General features: G+C 35.5%; 1 protein-coding gene across 2 annotated transcripts in view; it reads right to left on the bottom strand.

Moving 5' to 3' along the window:
* STX18 (syntaxin 18) overlaps window positions 1-15,917 on the bottom strand; it is a 60,524-nt gene that overhangs the window by 7,028 nt on the left and 37,579 nt on the right. Inside the window, exons 3-7 of one of the 2 annotated variants that reach the window (XM_038134669.1) lie at window positions 12,959-13,101; window positions 9,258-9,373; window positions 8,003-8,080; window positions 7,832-7,898; window positions 4,348-4,463 (exon numbers count right to left, since the gene is read on the bottom strand). In XM_038134669.1, coding sequence (XP_037990597.1) covers window positions 4,348-4,463; window positions 7,832-7,898; window positions 8,003-8,080; window positions 9,258-9,373; window positions 12,959-12,996 — 415 coding nt within the window. In that variant the 5' untranslated portion in view covers window positions 12,997-13,101. The remainder of the gene's footprint in view (window positions 1-4,347; window positions 4,464-7,831; window positions 7,899-8,002; window positions 8,081-9,257; window positions 9,374-12,958; window positions 13,102-15,917) is intronic. The other variant, XM_038134668.1, reaches the window with a different exon arrangement.

Below are 15,917 nucleotides of genomic sequence, written 5' to 3'. Positions count from 1 at the left end.
TCATCCATGTCACACAGATCATTAAATTGTTGTATCTCCTTTGTCAGCTACTGAGATTCACCCTGTATTTACAGCACAAAATTACAACAATAACCTTTAACTTCCAAACAGGGCCAAAAGTCTTCATGTAGGTTTAATTTTGTAAACTAAAGGGGAGTTCCATTAACGTACTGACTGAGAAGGATGTAAAACAACTCATCATGCACTAAGAGCTTTTAGGGCACAAAATACTGTAGCAGCTGTCTTTTAACAGATAAAACCACACAATTTTCAAAATGACAGCCTATATGCAAAGTATTATCTTCAGTAAGACTTGACAGAACCACCAGCTCCTCCTTTCAGAAACCAAAGACAGAACCTCAAAGATGTTTTGAGCAAAGCTCACAGACAAACTGTTTAAACCTCCTATTACAGTGCAAATCCCACACCACACTGTGCAAGAGGTCTTCCAGCATATAACAGGCATCAGCTCCAACACCACAAATTAACCATAGCACATCAAAGCTGCTTCATTCATTTCAGTAGTATTTTCTCTTTGATTAAAGCTATTCATCTGCATAAATCTTTGTATGAGTTGGGCATAAAAGATCTTGAAGGGCTATTTCTGGGATATTCCCTTCTGGAAGATTTAATTTTAGGCTTAATTATATACTTCTGGTTATAGAGGAAGAAGTTAGAAGAGAGAAAAGAATCTGTGCTACAGGAATCTACTGCTTCTGAAGCTGTTCTGGCGTCAATGTTTAAAAACCTTGTAAGGCTGCAGCCTTGATGGAGCCTCTCTTGTCCCCACTGGCTGTAACAATCTTACAAAGCCCAAGAGAGATCTGTACCACCCCACAATGGATCAAGTCTCAACCAGCTTTGAGGCATCAGATGCAGGTTGCAAATTAAAACACAGAAATATTTAGTTTTTCGTTTTTCATACATTTCAGGCTCCCTATTTATTCCAATCATTCTTTTAAGCATTTATGTGTATTTTAATTTGTTTTGTTATAGCTTGCTAGACATAATTTTTTTCAATTGCTTAAGCAGCACTAATGCATCATCATTCAGAGACTGACTTGTCTTGGGGAGCCTCTGAAAGAAGTAGTCTTATTCATAAACACATAGATGAAAAGAGATACAAGGAGAAGCTTTCCTTTTTTACTTTCCATGTTACTATTTATGCAACTCTTGAAAACATCAATATTGTGAAAGAGTATTGTGTATGTCTCCTTTATAAGCTTTTTTTTTGGCCTCCCAACAACCTAAACAGGATACATAAACAACGACAATGTTACAAATGAGGGATGCAGATTAGGAATATAATAATTTAAAAAAAAAACCAAGGCCAAACTAAAAAATAGATAAGTTCTTTCTTATAGTAGTAAAATATAAACCAAAGAATCTCTTTAAAGATTGTTTAGAAAGCATCCAACTATTTTCTTCCATGAGGTATTATCAGCATTTCAAATCTATTTCACAGAATCACAAAACTTACTTGCTTAGGTAATCAATGTATTTACATTATATCAAAATTACAATAAATTATTTACTGTATTCAAACAAAATAAGATAATTAGTTTATGGAGGAAAAAAAATATAAAAACCCTCCTGTTTTATCCCAGAGGAACCAATTAGTTTCAGGCCCTGCCATCACTGTTAAAAAACAGCACCTGTATCCAATGTGATGGCTAATAAGCAAATATACTTATGGTAAGAAGTAAGCAAGAAACATGTATCTCCCCAGGGTTCCTCCTGTCACTGTGGTATGTTTTGGGCTTTCTGCAGCTTTCATGGAGCTGACATTAATGCTTTTCTGCAATTCAGCCAGCAAAAGCCAAACTACATTTTTATTTCAGAAAGAGAAGTAGTTAACTCGTAACAGAGATATAAAATAATGATCAAATCCTCTGAACCTTTCTCCATGCTGAAAGGAGACAGCTGCTAAGCTTGTGGACCAGTTCAAAAGCCACTCATTATTTACATTTATTTCCATAAACTAAATGTCAAATTTGTAATATGCAAATAAATACTGCCAGTATATAAAAGCACTCTCCAGAGAGACTATTTTCCTACAGTGAGGGATGTCCACTATAATTCTAATGTAAACAGGTGCTTTGCCTCAAAACAAAGGTAATCACATTTTGCTTTGGTTTCTGCCAAAAAACCAGACAAAACCCAAGTTGTGCTTCAGCACATTAAGTAGCACATTCAGCTGTTCATCATAGTGTTCAAATTAAGGACAGAACTACAAGCAGCTCTCAAAAGTATCTTTACAGATTAGATTTAACCCAGGGATCCAGGCATGCTGCTGATGGCTAATTCGTAAAAACAAATCATCATGATTCTCTAAACCACCAACATCCTGAAGATGAAAGAGTTCATTTCAAAATGCAAGCACTTCTCTGGCTTCCTAAAAATTTGAAAAGTTACTTGAAAAAAAAGTATAAATCAAAGGCTGTAAGATTTAAACTGAGCTTCTTGTTTCCTACTCATCTTGTTCATGTTATTTTCACACTTCAACAGCCACCTACCAGCAAAGTCACAAGGCTGATTCCTATAAGCAGCAGCAACCAGCACTTACCCTTATGTGAGGAATCACAGGCTGCGTGCATTTGCATACTGTTCCAGACAGATTTATTTTGATACACAAGTTTCATAGTTTTCTCAAAGTCTAGTCAGCAACCCCTTGTAAGTACTGCAGCAGCACCACTAGTGTGGCAGGACCCCTATTTTCTCATAAAAATTAAAGCAAAAACTCATAAAAGCGAGAACTGGAGTAGTCAAAATTAATGTGCAATAAAATAGCTGCATTTCTATTTACTGCAGTGGTTTGCCGTGTCCAAGGCAACCAAGGAACAGTATTTTCCATGGTGTGGCACAGACTTTTGGAGCTAAAAATTGTAATGACACTATGTGGTGGGAGAACGCAGGGACATTCGGTAACAAGGAAAGAGCACAGGGCAATGAAGATGCTACTATGCTGCTGCTTCTCCAGTGGCACCAGCTCACAGCTGCAAAACACTGATAACAGGTTAAGGTGAAACTCATCTGTGTGCCTGTGTGCTGCATCACTCATGACACACCATAAAAAGGTAAGCACTAGAAATGGCACATAATCAAAACCTGTACTTCTTACAATAAATTCAGTGTTAGAGGGGGAAAAAAGGCACACTGATAGGGCTGCAGAAGTACAAACTGGTTAGGAAGATAAGCAAAGCCATTATCAGAAAATGAAGTTGTTCAGACATTGTGAGGTAATTCAGTGTTAGAGACTTCATCCAGAAGTGGAGCACCCACTTCACATGAATCCACCCTCTGTATGGCCCTGGACTCACCTAACAGAGGAACTTTACTTTTAATAAAATCACTAAAGAAACAACAACTGTTTACCAGAATAATAGGGCCAGCCATTGCATTTGTTCTATCCTGACAAAGTATTATCACAATGTAATGTAATTAGAAGGAAAAAAAATTCCTGCTGTAAATCACAGGGTACCTTGGTCTCCTTTAGACAAAGAGTGGGAGACCTCAAGCCAGGGAAAGCAATTTCAGAATCACAGAAAGAAGATTTCTCTTTAGGCATGAAACCTGAAATTATCTGCATAGTGGTAATACTCCAAAAGGCACTTAGTCCAAAGCTCTGCCAGCATCCACATCCCAGGACAGGCTGAAATGGCTTCTATCCCTCAGCCTGAGAAGCAGGCAACCAGGAATGAGAACCAAAGCTCACAAACCCCATCAAGATCTGCACCATCTGAAATGACCCCAAGGTCAGAGATACTGCTTTGGACTTCTGGACTTCAGGGAGCTTCCTGCCCCCTGAAAGATGAGATTAAATTCTCCTAGCAGGGCAACTCAATGCTGTCAAGAAGAAAGCCCCAAAACTGCTGGATCTGACCAGCCAATAACCTCCTCTGTGTGAGCATGTTCCACCTTCGAGTTCCTACTGCAGGAGTCTCCAACTCAAGGTCTCTGTGCTTAAAAATTACAGAATGTTCCAAGAGAGTAATTGACCTACTTTGTAATTCCTTGCATTCAGTGAAAGCAATATGGAAAAATCAGACAAATTTCAGAAGATATGATATTGATAAAAACAAATGAAAAGGAAAGAGCACATAAAGAGGTTATTAAGAGGGTGGAGAATTCAGCAAAGCAATGACTTCTTTAGATGGTATGTCAAAAAGTTTAAGATTTTGCTTCCTCAGTCTCACAGTATGCTTCACAGAAGCCTGATCAGCTCAAGCAAGATGAAAATGATAAACATGCCAGTCATAGCAATTGGCCCTTCTGAAGTGAAAGAGGTGCTATCAACCAGACACGTCTTGCCACAAAAAGTAAAATGTAACTGCATTTTATTCCTACCTTTGCTTTCCTCAGCAGAAAGTTTTTCTTCAGAATCCTCTAAAGGACTCTGTGAAGATTTTTCAGTGGAAAGAGGTGATTTGGACACATTGCTCTGCTCAGGTTCAAGTTTGGACCTAGAAGTACAAGAGCCAATGATTTAACTAATACTACACAGATGTGTTTTTCTAAAATGAGAAAAAACACAGATTACTAAATTCAATACTTTAACTCTCGTGAACTTCACATTAAAGATTTTCCAGTCGAGATACAAAATGTATTTAGCAACTGTCACTGAAATATTGTTACAAAGGCAAAGAAAGTGTGAATAGAATTCCTGGACAAAATGCACCACATGCTCAGAGTTAAGAATATTGAAGGCTACAGCATAAAAATACTGACATTGTATTAAACTTCCTTTCAGAAATCCAGTGTATTAATTTTTTTTTAAGAGCCAATATTCAGGTCATATGAAAAGTTTTTAGTAGCAATGGCCAAGCATTACTTCTTCATTTTTTATAAATAATAATGACAATTTTACTTTATATTTTCAATTATCATAAAGGATACACAATAGAATTAGCTTTCTTATACTACTTCTAAGTCCCTATAAGGTAATTTTAATACAAAGACAATGCAAAACATGAGAAGCTTATTCAGTGATTATAAATTAAGTACTTGTCAAGTATGTTTCAGTGTGGCACCAAAAAATATTGAAAATTAGTGGTAAGGTATTTTTTCCAGTAAATTTCTGTGGTTTACTGTTGTCTATAATGAATTCTGTAACTGCTACATAGCAAGCAGTTAAATGTTTAGCAATGCTGTTGGAGAAGGTAAAGAACCAAAAACCAATGGGTGAAATCACCTGCTGTGCCAGGTGATTCCACTCTACCCTTTATCACTTCCTACCCTCTCAAATATAATCAACAAGTTATCTCATTATGATATTGTAATTATTATTGCAATTCTCCCCTGTGCCTAACAGAAGGTGTTGCTTTTTGTGTTCCTTCTTTGCATTGTGTCTAAATTCTAACCCTTAATTAGAAAATTCTGTGAAAACCAGAATATAATGCAATTGTCATCACCAAGTGATTGCTATTTAACAGTAGCAGGGAACCCTTTCTAGTGATAAAACCTCTGCAAGTACTGGGCTTTTGGTAATTTTACAGAGAAGAAATCTTCTCTCATCTCCTCCCTCTCAAATTTGCCTAATAATAAGAAAAAAATACTAATCTACATATCTGTGCAGTTCAAATAATAGCTTTAATACTAATAAAACACCAATTCCCCAGGTAACAAAAATATCAGCTTGATTTGAATAACTGCATACATAATTCACAAAATCTTCTAATGGAAAAAGAAGTTTAAAATTGAAATTAAATATAATCTTGAATACCAATAAACATTAAAATTGAAAATCACAACCAAGTACCTTTACAGAAAAAAATGCTTCTGTTTCTATTTCTCATCTTTTCTTTCTGTGAAACTAGTCCCAACCAGCAGAATTTTTGAATCAAAATATGTGAGTGAATACATAAAGGCAACCTCTGTAAGAAAATTATAACAGGCAATTTGTTGAAGAGCTTAGGATAGTTATCAATATAGAAGGAAACATGATGAAATATATTTTTATGGCAAACTTTTCAGTATTGCCTGATATGCACATATTTTAAATTGACTAAGCTGCAGGATAGAAGAGCTGCACTATGATTAATTTATTTCTAAAGAAACATACTCCTTCTTTGTTTGTTGTCCTTGTTGTGCACAGTATAAGAATACAGGAAACTTTCAATTTAAAATGAACAAAGTGTCTGGGATGCACAGTTTAAAAGATGCCTAGTTCTTTTAAGAGAAGGTACACATTCTTATCACATAAAGCACCCCCAGAAATCCTCAGGGAAGTTATAAATCAATGATACAATTTTTCTTTAAGTCGTAATAAAGATTTTGTTATGCCCTGTGATTTATTTTAATTGAATTTTAATTTAAATGACAATTTAGCCATTACATCACATCTGCAATGCATACAGACTCTACCTGGTTAACATCTGTTTCCTAGTTCTTACATCCACAAAGAGAGACATAGAGGGACCCTCCAATAAAAAGAATGAATTTTTTGGGTTAGTTCTTAATGCTCTTCAGTTAAGTGGTACTTTAACTTCAGAAATAATGCATCAAATTGAAGTTTTTTCTGTTTATTCCTCTGAGAAATCCTGACCCTGGGATTTCACATGGAAAGAGTAATGTAAGAGTATTAACTAACAGAAGAGCTGATATTCATTAGCCACTGCTTCGACTGCAGGAACAATGCTCTCTTTCTTTGAAGCTCTTTCACATGAAGAATACTGATAAGATTCGGTATTTTTACACATGAAAAAATCACACAGTTTGTTTCTGTATAGCTTTTTTTCTGAAAAGTTATGGGAGCTACAAAAACACCAATGCTTTACTTTTCTCTCATTACTTCTTACCAAATTTCAAAAGTGGTTTGGGATATTTTGTTTTCTTGGTTTTGGTCTGACTCTGACATGTACTACCATTTATGTCTCATATGGATATATTTGAGTGAATCTAATTGTGCTTAATCAGGCTGAAACATTCTGAATAAAATACATCTACAAACTTTTGAAAACATCTTTCTGGGTTCAATATAACTGTAGCTGATCAACCTAAATACCAAACTGATAAACCAGCATCATGTCTTGGAAAAATGCTCAGGAACTTATTTATGTGCATGTTCTAGAACTATATTTTTTAAAATTGAAATACAGATAATGGACCTTGAGGTTACTATTCAAATAATGCAGAGTGAGAAGACATGGCAAGCCTCTCAGGTATTAAATAAATTGTAAACCTACTCACCTTCCCTATCATTCTCACAACTGGGAGTATGCAGAAAAAGAAAGTGAAGGAGTATGGGGTTTGAAACTTGACTGAAAAAAAAATTCCCACCACACCAAAAAGGCAGCAAGGAATCACCTTTAATGTCTCCCAGACATGTTCAGCTCTACATTAGCAGCCTAAACAAGTGCCACTATAGGAAGTGGAAGCTAGCTCTTGTTTCAGTTCAGAAGTTACATTCTAGTTTTTTATTTTCATCATGTTTCTGCTTGCCATGAACACCTGCCATCTCAAGTAGTATTTATTAACAACACAGTCACTTGTTTAGCAGAAAGATAGGACCTTTAAAAAAAAGCAAAAAAAAAAAAGGTGAATTTGTAGAAGTCAAATAGGTTTATTAACTCACATTTAATGATTTGGTGCTTTTAATCTTTACTTAAATGAGAACTACAACAATATAATGGCACTCTGCCACTTTCAGACTTGGCTTCACATGCCTGAAGTGTAAAGAACCCTGGAATGCATCTGTTGACCACAGAAGTTGCTCATCCAATCACAAACTTCCATTAAAACAATCTCCTTAGAATCTTAAACACGAACAGTAGTTTTGTTCAATGTCCTACAAGTGAAAGGCACAGTTAAACTATTTTTTGACGTTACTCACAGTCTCTTCTTATCTATCACTCGCTTAACTCGGATGGCTCTTTGTTCAGAATACAGCTTGCACACTCCTGTTTCAAGACAGCAGTAAGCAAAATTTCAGGTTAAAAGAGCAAGATTCCTTTCTTGGAAAATGCAATCATCCGTTTGTAACTATTCAGTAAATACTAAGTACTTTTTAAGTAATCTTCAATGAAGTCCAAGACAGCTGTCCTGTGCTCCTTCACCTGAGCAGACTGGACACCCTTGTGTGCTGAAATACAAAAGAAAAATATAAAATAATCTTTTTAAAATAAAGCAAATAAAACAAGACTTTTTACTGAATTCCATAGCCCTTTGCACTTTGAGTTGATATGCAAGTTATATTCAAAAGCCTAGTCACATTTTATATATGTTATGTATTAGTATTTCTTTTAAACATAGCTATATTTAAATATAGATGATTCTCTAAAACAGCAAGTCATTACAACGAACCAAAAAGTGAAAATAACTAGTGTCCTGTAGTATTTTTATATATGCCACAAAGTTCTATTATGTCAAATAACTCTAAACAGGAATAGGTGGCATCTAGCTAAGAACAGCAAAATAGATCTAGAGATTTAACTTGCTTAAATTATTCAACTGTTCAATTGTTCAAATCTTCTGGTGTACAGACTATGTAGAAATTTTTGGGATTTATTGTGTCAAATCCTTTTAGTTCACATATATAGATTTTTTTCATTTTTATACTATGCAGTTCCCATGCATGACTGACATTCAGTGATTCTGAATAATGCTACAACTATGTTTAGGTGGCATTTTAAAGCTGATGAAAATCTTTTGTATATCAATAAAATACAGAGATGCAGCAAGTCAACTTGAAAATGGCAACACAGAAATTCTCTCTCTACGAGAGTGTAGTAAAGGTATGACCTCATTTTCAAGTTGTCAAAAACACTTTTAATCTACTAGGACTCTGTTAAAGTTATTTAATTATCTCAAACTTGGAAGTACTATACCTGCAATACCTTACAGGTAGACAAGCTAGTAAAAGACAACCATCTTAGAGAGCTTTGGTTTAGGCCTCTGTGCCAAAGTGCTGAATTACTACTGAAGCAGCAAATATTTAAGACTTGTAAAAAAAATTTTTACACTTGTAAACCTTGAGTGTTCCTGTGCTGTCACTCAAATTTTCAAGTTCAAATACTGGTGTATTTGAGCACATAAACAAAATTCTATGCTGTAGCTTCTTTTCCCACTATCATTAAAGAAAATGGAATTACAGTACTAATCAGCCAATGGGATTACACCAATGCAAACAAAAAGGCAATGAGACTTCCCCCATCTTTTTCCTAAAGTATTTAAGATTCACCATTATTCACCAATATTTAGCATTACCTTAGCCTTTATCAAAAACTTTAAAAAAACCATGTAAGAGCTGCTTAGTTTACCTTCTGTTCTGAGCTGATGAATGGCATCAGCACACGTTCTCATAAACACCTGGGCGTCTTGATCTATCTGGTCACGCTCTGTATCCGTCATCCTCACATACTCAGACATAATATGGCTGAGAAACAAGACAAACGTGTCACTTAAAAAATCCCAAACATAAAACCCACAAGCACACACCTTAGACCTTCTTGTGACCCACCATCTTTTCAAGAACTTTTCTGCAACACTGATTGTCACAAAAAAAGTCATAGAAAGTACAGTAACTACCACTGATAAAAAGGCCACTCCTATTAAGTTGGGAGGCTTTTTTCAAGAACACTTTTACTGTTAAAGTATGTAGAAAAAGCAGTATCTCCTATCATCTGCTATATCTGGTACACAGAGCAGATAAGGAGAAAATACACCTAGAAAATATATCATTGCCCTTGGTACTTATTCCAATAAAGTGTCCTAAAAACACAAAACCAATTAAGATAAAGGAATAGCTCAAATACTAAAAGAAGTACCAAAAAAAGAGGAATTTTCATTATCCTAAATACAGTGCTTCATTTTTAAAGTAGGTGTACTATGAAATTGAGAATTCAAACTAGAGGAAGAATACTGGAAAGTAATGCACAATTATAATATCAAATTGATTGCAGTATTTATTAAAACCTGTTCCCATTGTTTATTTTAATTTTAGATTATACATTATGCATTTAGTATTTTCTAATGCCATTAATATATCTTTTCGTTGCTAAATTAATAAAAGTGGAGGCCTGTCCTTAAAATGTTAACTCACTGTAGGTAACCAGCAGAAAAGCATACGGTATGAAGGTATTTAACAGTGTTTCCACAGCCATAGATGACAGGATAAAACTCTGCTACAGCAAAAAAAAGTTCATCTTGTGTTTCCTGGTGATGTAGTGATCAAAGCCTATTATATCTGGCTCTTTAAAAAATGAGAGAAAATCTTAACTCATACCTGCATTTGAAATTATTTTTTTAAAATGTGAAAATTTCCTCATGTGTAATGCAACTACATTACTGCAGTAATACAAGTAAAAAGAGAAAATCTTCAATATTTAGCCTGATATCCTTCGAGATCTCTTACACACTTCTCTGCAATAATGACAAAGCTCCCCTGTGTCTGCTGCAGTCTCAGCCACAGGAAAGCCCACAACCAGTTCACACAACCCTGTCTCATCAGTTCATCCCATACAAACCCAGCAGCTCCCTCCTGCATCATCAATGTACGGCAAGCATGGCTCCAGATCCCCTCTGCAAAGCTTTAAGTATACTCTAAATAATAATGCTCTATAATACTCTTTGAGTATAACACCAAAATCTCCTCAGTCCCATCCCACATTACTGGTTTTACATAAAAAAATCAGCATATGGTTCATGTGACTCGAAAATTAGCATCTGCTTATTGGTCAGCTAGCACACAAGCTCAGATTAGCAAGCAAACAGTAAGACAAACTAATTAGAAGTAATATTCTATATTTTACGTGTTTCCAAAACTGCCATGTATTTGACATCTAAATATCAGGGCTTTTTTCCCTCCCCCTGTTTAAAACTATTCTAAATGTCATAAAATTTTTCTTTATTCCTTAGTAGTGTTTCCATTTGTAATTCTAAGCATGTGAAAAGCCAGGAAATCCATTCCTACATCCATTTCCACAAAGGCCAAGACAGAAGGGGACCATTAAGACCATCTGGTATGGCATAATTCATAACATCATTCAGTGAGCTCAGCCTAGAGAGCTATTTGAGTATTTCAGGGCACAGAGATTTAGGTGAGAAATAATGATGGAGTAACAGCTGTATGACAGCTTCTTGACAAAAAAACTCCACTCTTCTATTTCAGATTACAATAATAAATTCTGGCTGGTCTGCTATCAAACAGGATGTAAAGTTCCTGTGTTTATATGTCTAGCTTCTTGTAACCCTCCCAGCTTTGTAGTGTTTGCAGAGCTCGACACTTTCCATGCACTTTTTAACATAAGAGGGGAAAATAAAGATTACAAAATGCAAACCAGAATTTTCTTTTAAATCAGACTTGGAAATAAATATGAAAAAACTTGCCTCAGGCACACTTCATTTTTTACTAAGAGTTTAACTAGTGGTAGTGTAGTGATACACTGAGGATAATTGCAACAGCTTTTTAACTTTGGGAAGTTGTTAAGTTACTTTTCCTAGTTGCTGATAGAAAACCAGGGTAGAATAAATTCTTAAATAGTAGTTTCACAGCTTCAAAGCTAGTAAAATGCAGCTTAATCCAGTAAACAAGAAACAGAATACTTTTCCTTTTATAACTGCTTACAGCTTACAAAGTGTCTGGTACCAGTGCTTTTGAACATGAGCTGGTCATGCCACTCAGAGAGAAGGATACCTGAAACACAACCTCCTTGGGAAGGCAAGAATGGAGTCATACAATCACATTCCATTATGTCAGAACACATATGGCATCCACTAGTACTAACAGGGTACTGAAGTCCCCACTGCACTCCCCAGTAAATCTGCACACAGAGATTATACTGAAAATCCATTTAATCACCATCCTCTACAGGAAGAGGAACCGCTCATTAAAATAAAACAGGCCAAAGAAAACCAAAACCACATAAAAACATCAAACAAAAACCAAGAGAACAAAAAAAAAAAAAAAACCACAAACCAAAAACAACAAATCCAGCTGTGTCTTGTAGGTCAGAGATACAAATGCATGCTCAGAAGTGCACTGGCAGTATCACAGCAGTGGACTGTTCCATCACTAAATCAAGAAGGGCCAAGCAAATCAGGTTTTTTAGAAGCAATCAGAATAATTAGCAAGATATGCACAGAAAATGAACAGGGAAAAGAGGAAAATAAGTTCCTCTGGATTTTCATCCTTGCCAATATGAGAAAACTTCATAAGAAACTTGGGCTAGAAGGCAACTCGGTTTATTTGTGATTTTTAACAGTGGGTGAAGAGTACAATGTAAGTGTAAGTAAGCAGATCCCATCAAGTAAGCAGATTCCATCAGTCTAGAAAAATAAGTAGGTCAAATTGCAGAGAAAATGCAAACTTAGAAATGCAAAGAAAAGAATTCAGATGAACTAGTAGTTTTCATACAGAAATTACATTATAATTTGCAATTCTGCCCTTGATGAAAAGGAAGAGTAGGCAATTCAGTGAGAGATCAACTGAGCTTTGTTGAGCTCAAACAGAAAGATCAGAATACAAAGTGCAAATTAGTTCTGATTTCTATTGACAGCTCTAAGGGAACACAGCATGCAGGGACACACTCAGAAAAGGATCAAGAGCAGGATGAGATACAATTGGGAAGGGATGCCAGTGATAACAAGAGATTACTCTGCAAACATTACTATAAGAAACACTTAAAAATGTGGTCCTGGCTTGCTACTCAACAGAGAAATAAAATTATACGCAGAGTACAAATTAATTCTAGATGTTTATTGCTTTGCTTTGGTTTTGGGGTTTTTTTGGCACTAACTTTCATCACAAACGTCACTTGAAAGCTGCAGTTACTATTCCTTTTAGCTTACTCCTTCTGAATCTTCTGGGCCAAATTTAATACCTCTGTCATTTTAAAAAGATCATAATTCTTTGCTGATATTATCAACAGCAAGTGTCAGATAATGTATTAGTGAACAGGCTGCTGAGTGAACTGTGTGAGAGAGAGAGAGCTACATGAACTAGGTCATAGCACAAGTGTACCTGAAGGTGCAGTGGCTCCTGGGGAAGTGCATATCCATCCTATCTGTGTGACAAAGCTGTGCTCTTGAACAAACTAACCAGCTTCCAAAAAAGCCCAGGACATATGTACATTCATAGAGTGTGCAGAGACAGGAGAGCCAGCCCTGGAACAAATGGGAAATACATCAAATGACAAGATGAATCCTCACTGCCAAGAACCAGGAGAGAATAAGCAAATGACACATTGATAAAAAGACAAAGGTCAGCAACTATCTTTGAAAATAGGGTTAAAGGGACAAAAAAGAAGTGCAGAAGACTTGTAGATCACTCAAGAAAAGTACAGGAATATATAAGTAATATTTAAGCATTTAGGAAAGAACAAAAAGATTACCAGTACCCAAGATGTATCAGTAGTACGTCATAAACAGTGTAATTTACTGCTGGGATGCAGTAACAGGTCTTATGGATGGATGAAAAGCAATCACTGCTATATCTTGATGTGGCTTTTGTTATCATCTCACATAACATTCTCACCAGTGAACAAATGAGTTAGAAGAACAGATGAGTCAGAAGAAATAAGCACCATGTGAATGTCAAACTGCGAAGTTGAACTTGGGGGTAGTTATACACCAAAACAGAAGGAAACACTGAGTTGTGCTTCACAGGATTTTGTCCTAAATCTGATGCTATTTAATACTTTCACTAATAACTAAGCATGATTGGAATACAGACTTACTAAACCTTCAGAGGCATAAAGTTAAGTAAATTAAAACTGTATCAAGATAACAAGACTTCAATTCAAAATAATATTGCCTAGAGAAACAACACAAAGATTTTGAATAAGAATGGTCAGAAGCTCTTTGCTGCAGCAAGAACAATTATCTGAACCCACAGAGAATGGGGAACAACTGATTAGGGAACAGTTCTTCAGAAAGTCATCTGGGATCATATTGGATTGTAAACCAAACACAACAACAACAACATACTGTTGCATAAAAAGTCATCATTACAATGGGACACATTATTCTAGTAACATGCATAGGGAAACAGGAAAAAGCAGAATGAAAATATTAAATCTTCACTGAAAGAAATATTTAAAAGCAAGCAAAACACTAGTCATTCTCTTTTTGGATGTTTCAGCCATGGTCCTTCCAGCCTAACATTTCTGTGATTCTATTTTGCTGGCAAAGCACAAGGAAGCCAAGCTGATGTTACATTAGCTTTTGGAATCAGTAATTCTGCTGGTACATAAAAGCATCTTCTGCTTACTAATCCAATAAAGGTAACAAATCAAGAAGAAAAAACTAATTTTCCTCCAACAGTGTATTACAAAAGAGAAAGAAGCAATAAGCAGAAACAAATCAGTTGCAAAATAGTAGAGATTTGCCCAACGTACCACCTGCAGTTATTGCCTAGCAAATCCATACAGAAATGCTAGCCATGTGCTAAGTGCCCATACGAGTATGGATAAGCTTAGCTGCAAATTCAGCAGTCACATTCTTCCTTTCGGGCATCTAGTATATTTTAAATTGTTTGATTTCTTAATCAAGTTTTATGCATTTTCATTTACTGCCTTTTTCCATCCAAATGCTGTCTGATACAAATCCAAGCTAAAAGGTCCTTGATTCAAATGTTAGAACATTCCACAACATTTTTTTACATAGGTTTTTTTAATTCTGTGTGTAAGCATCAGCTACTAGAATAGGCAATACAGGCATACCTGAATTAGCATTTTCAGTTTTGTGAAATATTGCTGGGATATTCCAGAGTGCTACTATGAAAAACTACTATTTCTGAAATGTGATATATGAATTTAGTGTAATAAAAAAAAATTGAAAATAATACCCCGGAGAACAGAAAAATATACTGCTCCAGGAAGAAAGTATTTACAGATCATCTACATGTTTTGCTACCTAAATACAACAAAGCAAGCCTTACTTCTTGTAAAAATGTGACTAAGTCAAGAAAACAATGCAGCCTGGCATTGTACAGGAGTCAGTAAGACACTATTTTTAGAGTCCTTTAATGGTTACTCCTTTTATTGCTAAATACAAGGAAACACTCTCCACAAAACATTGTGTAAGCATTCAATTATTTTCTATTAAGTAGCAAATGATGTAACTCATTCATTGACTCGAGACAGAGAAATGCTTAAGACAGATAAATGCTGGGGCAGGAGGCATAAGTACTGGGCATTAACAATATTAAGACAAAAAGATAATTTGTTAATAATTTTTCCAGGCATATTATTTGCAATTAACAACAAATGTTCAAACACTTAACTGCACAGAAGGACTACAGAAGCTATAATGAAGATACATCAAAAGCCACCCATGCAGCCTTTCTGGTGGAGAAAAGTGACATTTCTATTCAGAAGCCATCTACACTACACTGATCAACTACATAAGTATCTCTGCAGTTGCAAAACACAATTAATTAGATGTCTAATAATCCCAGATGGAAAGCTCTTCTCTCAAGTATTTTTCTTTTAAGTATGAGGTGTTCTGTGGAAAAAAAAAAATCTAGAATTCTCTCAATTCCTTTCCAGTGTCTCATTAAAACACTAGGAATAATGACTGGTCCTTAAACTGCCTAAACCTTGAAAGATCCTTCAGAGAAACTGAAGGAATCCCAAGAGGATTATTTCAAATTTCCAGGTGTTAGGGCACTACAGCTAGTTCCTTGAAGTATATTGAACACAAACATATGAATTGTCTTGGTGGTTCAGTGATGAAAAACATGAAGGAGCTCGTGATGAAAAGCAAAGGCACAAGTTGTTCACAGATGAGACATCAGACAAGTTAGCAAAGACTGAAGATGGGATCTGTCCTAGCACAGGGTAAAAAGCAGTGTAGGAAAGCATTATAGCAAATGGACTGAGAGAGGAACAATGCAAAATGTACAGCAGTCAATATACTAACAATGGGACCTCATCTGAAATCCTCATCTGAAAAGAGTTATTGCGTAATAAGAAAAAAAT

Source organism: Motacilla alba, chromosome 4, assembly GCF_015832195.1.
Source record: "Motacilla alba alba isolate MOTALB_02 chromosome 4, Motacilla_alba_V1.0_pri, whole genome shotgun sequence".
NCBI lineage: Eukaryota > Metazoa > Chordata > Aves > Passeriformes > Motacillidae > Motacilla > Motacilla alba.
Note: the sequence above shows the minus strand (reverse complement) of the source record. Positions and strands in the feature narration are given on the sequence as shown.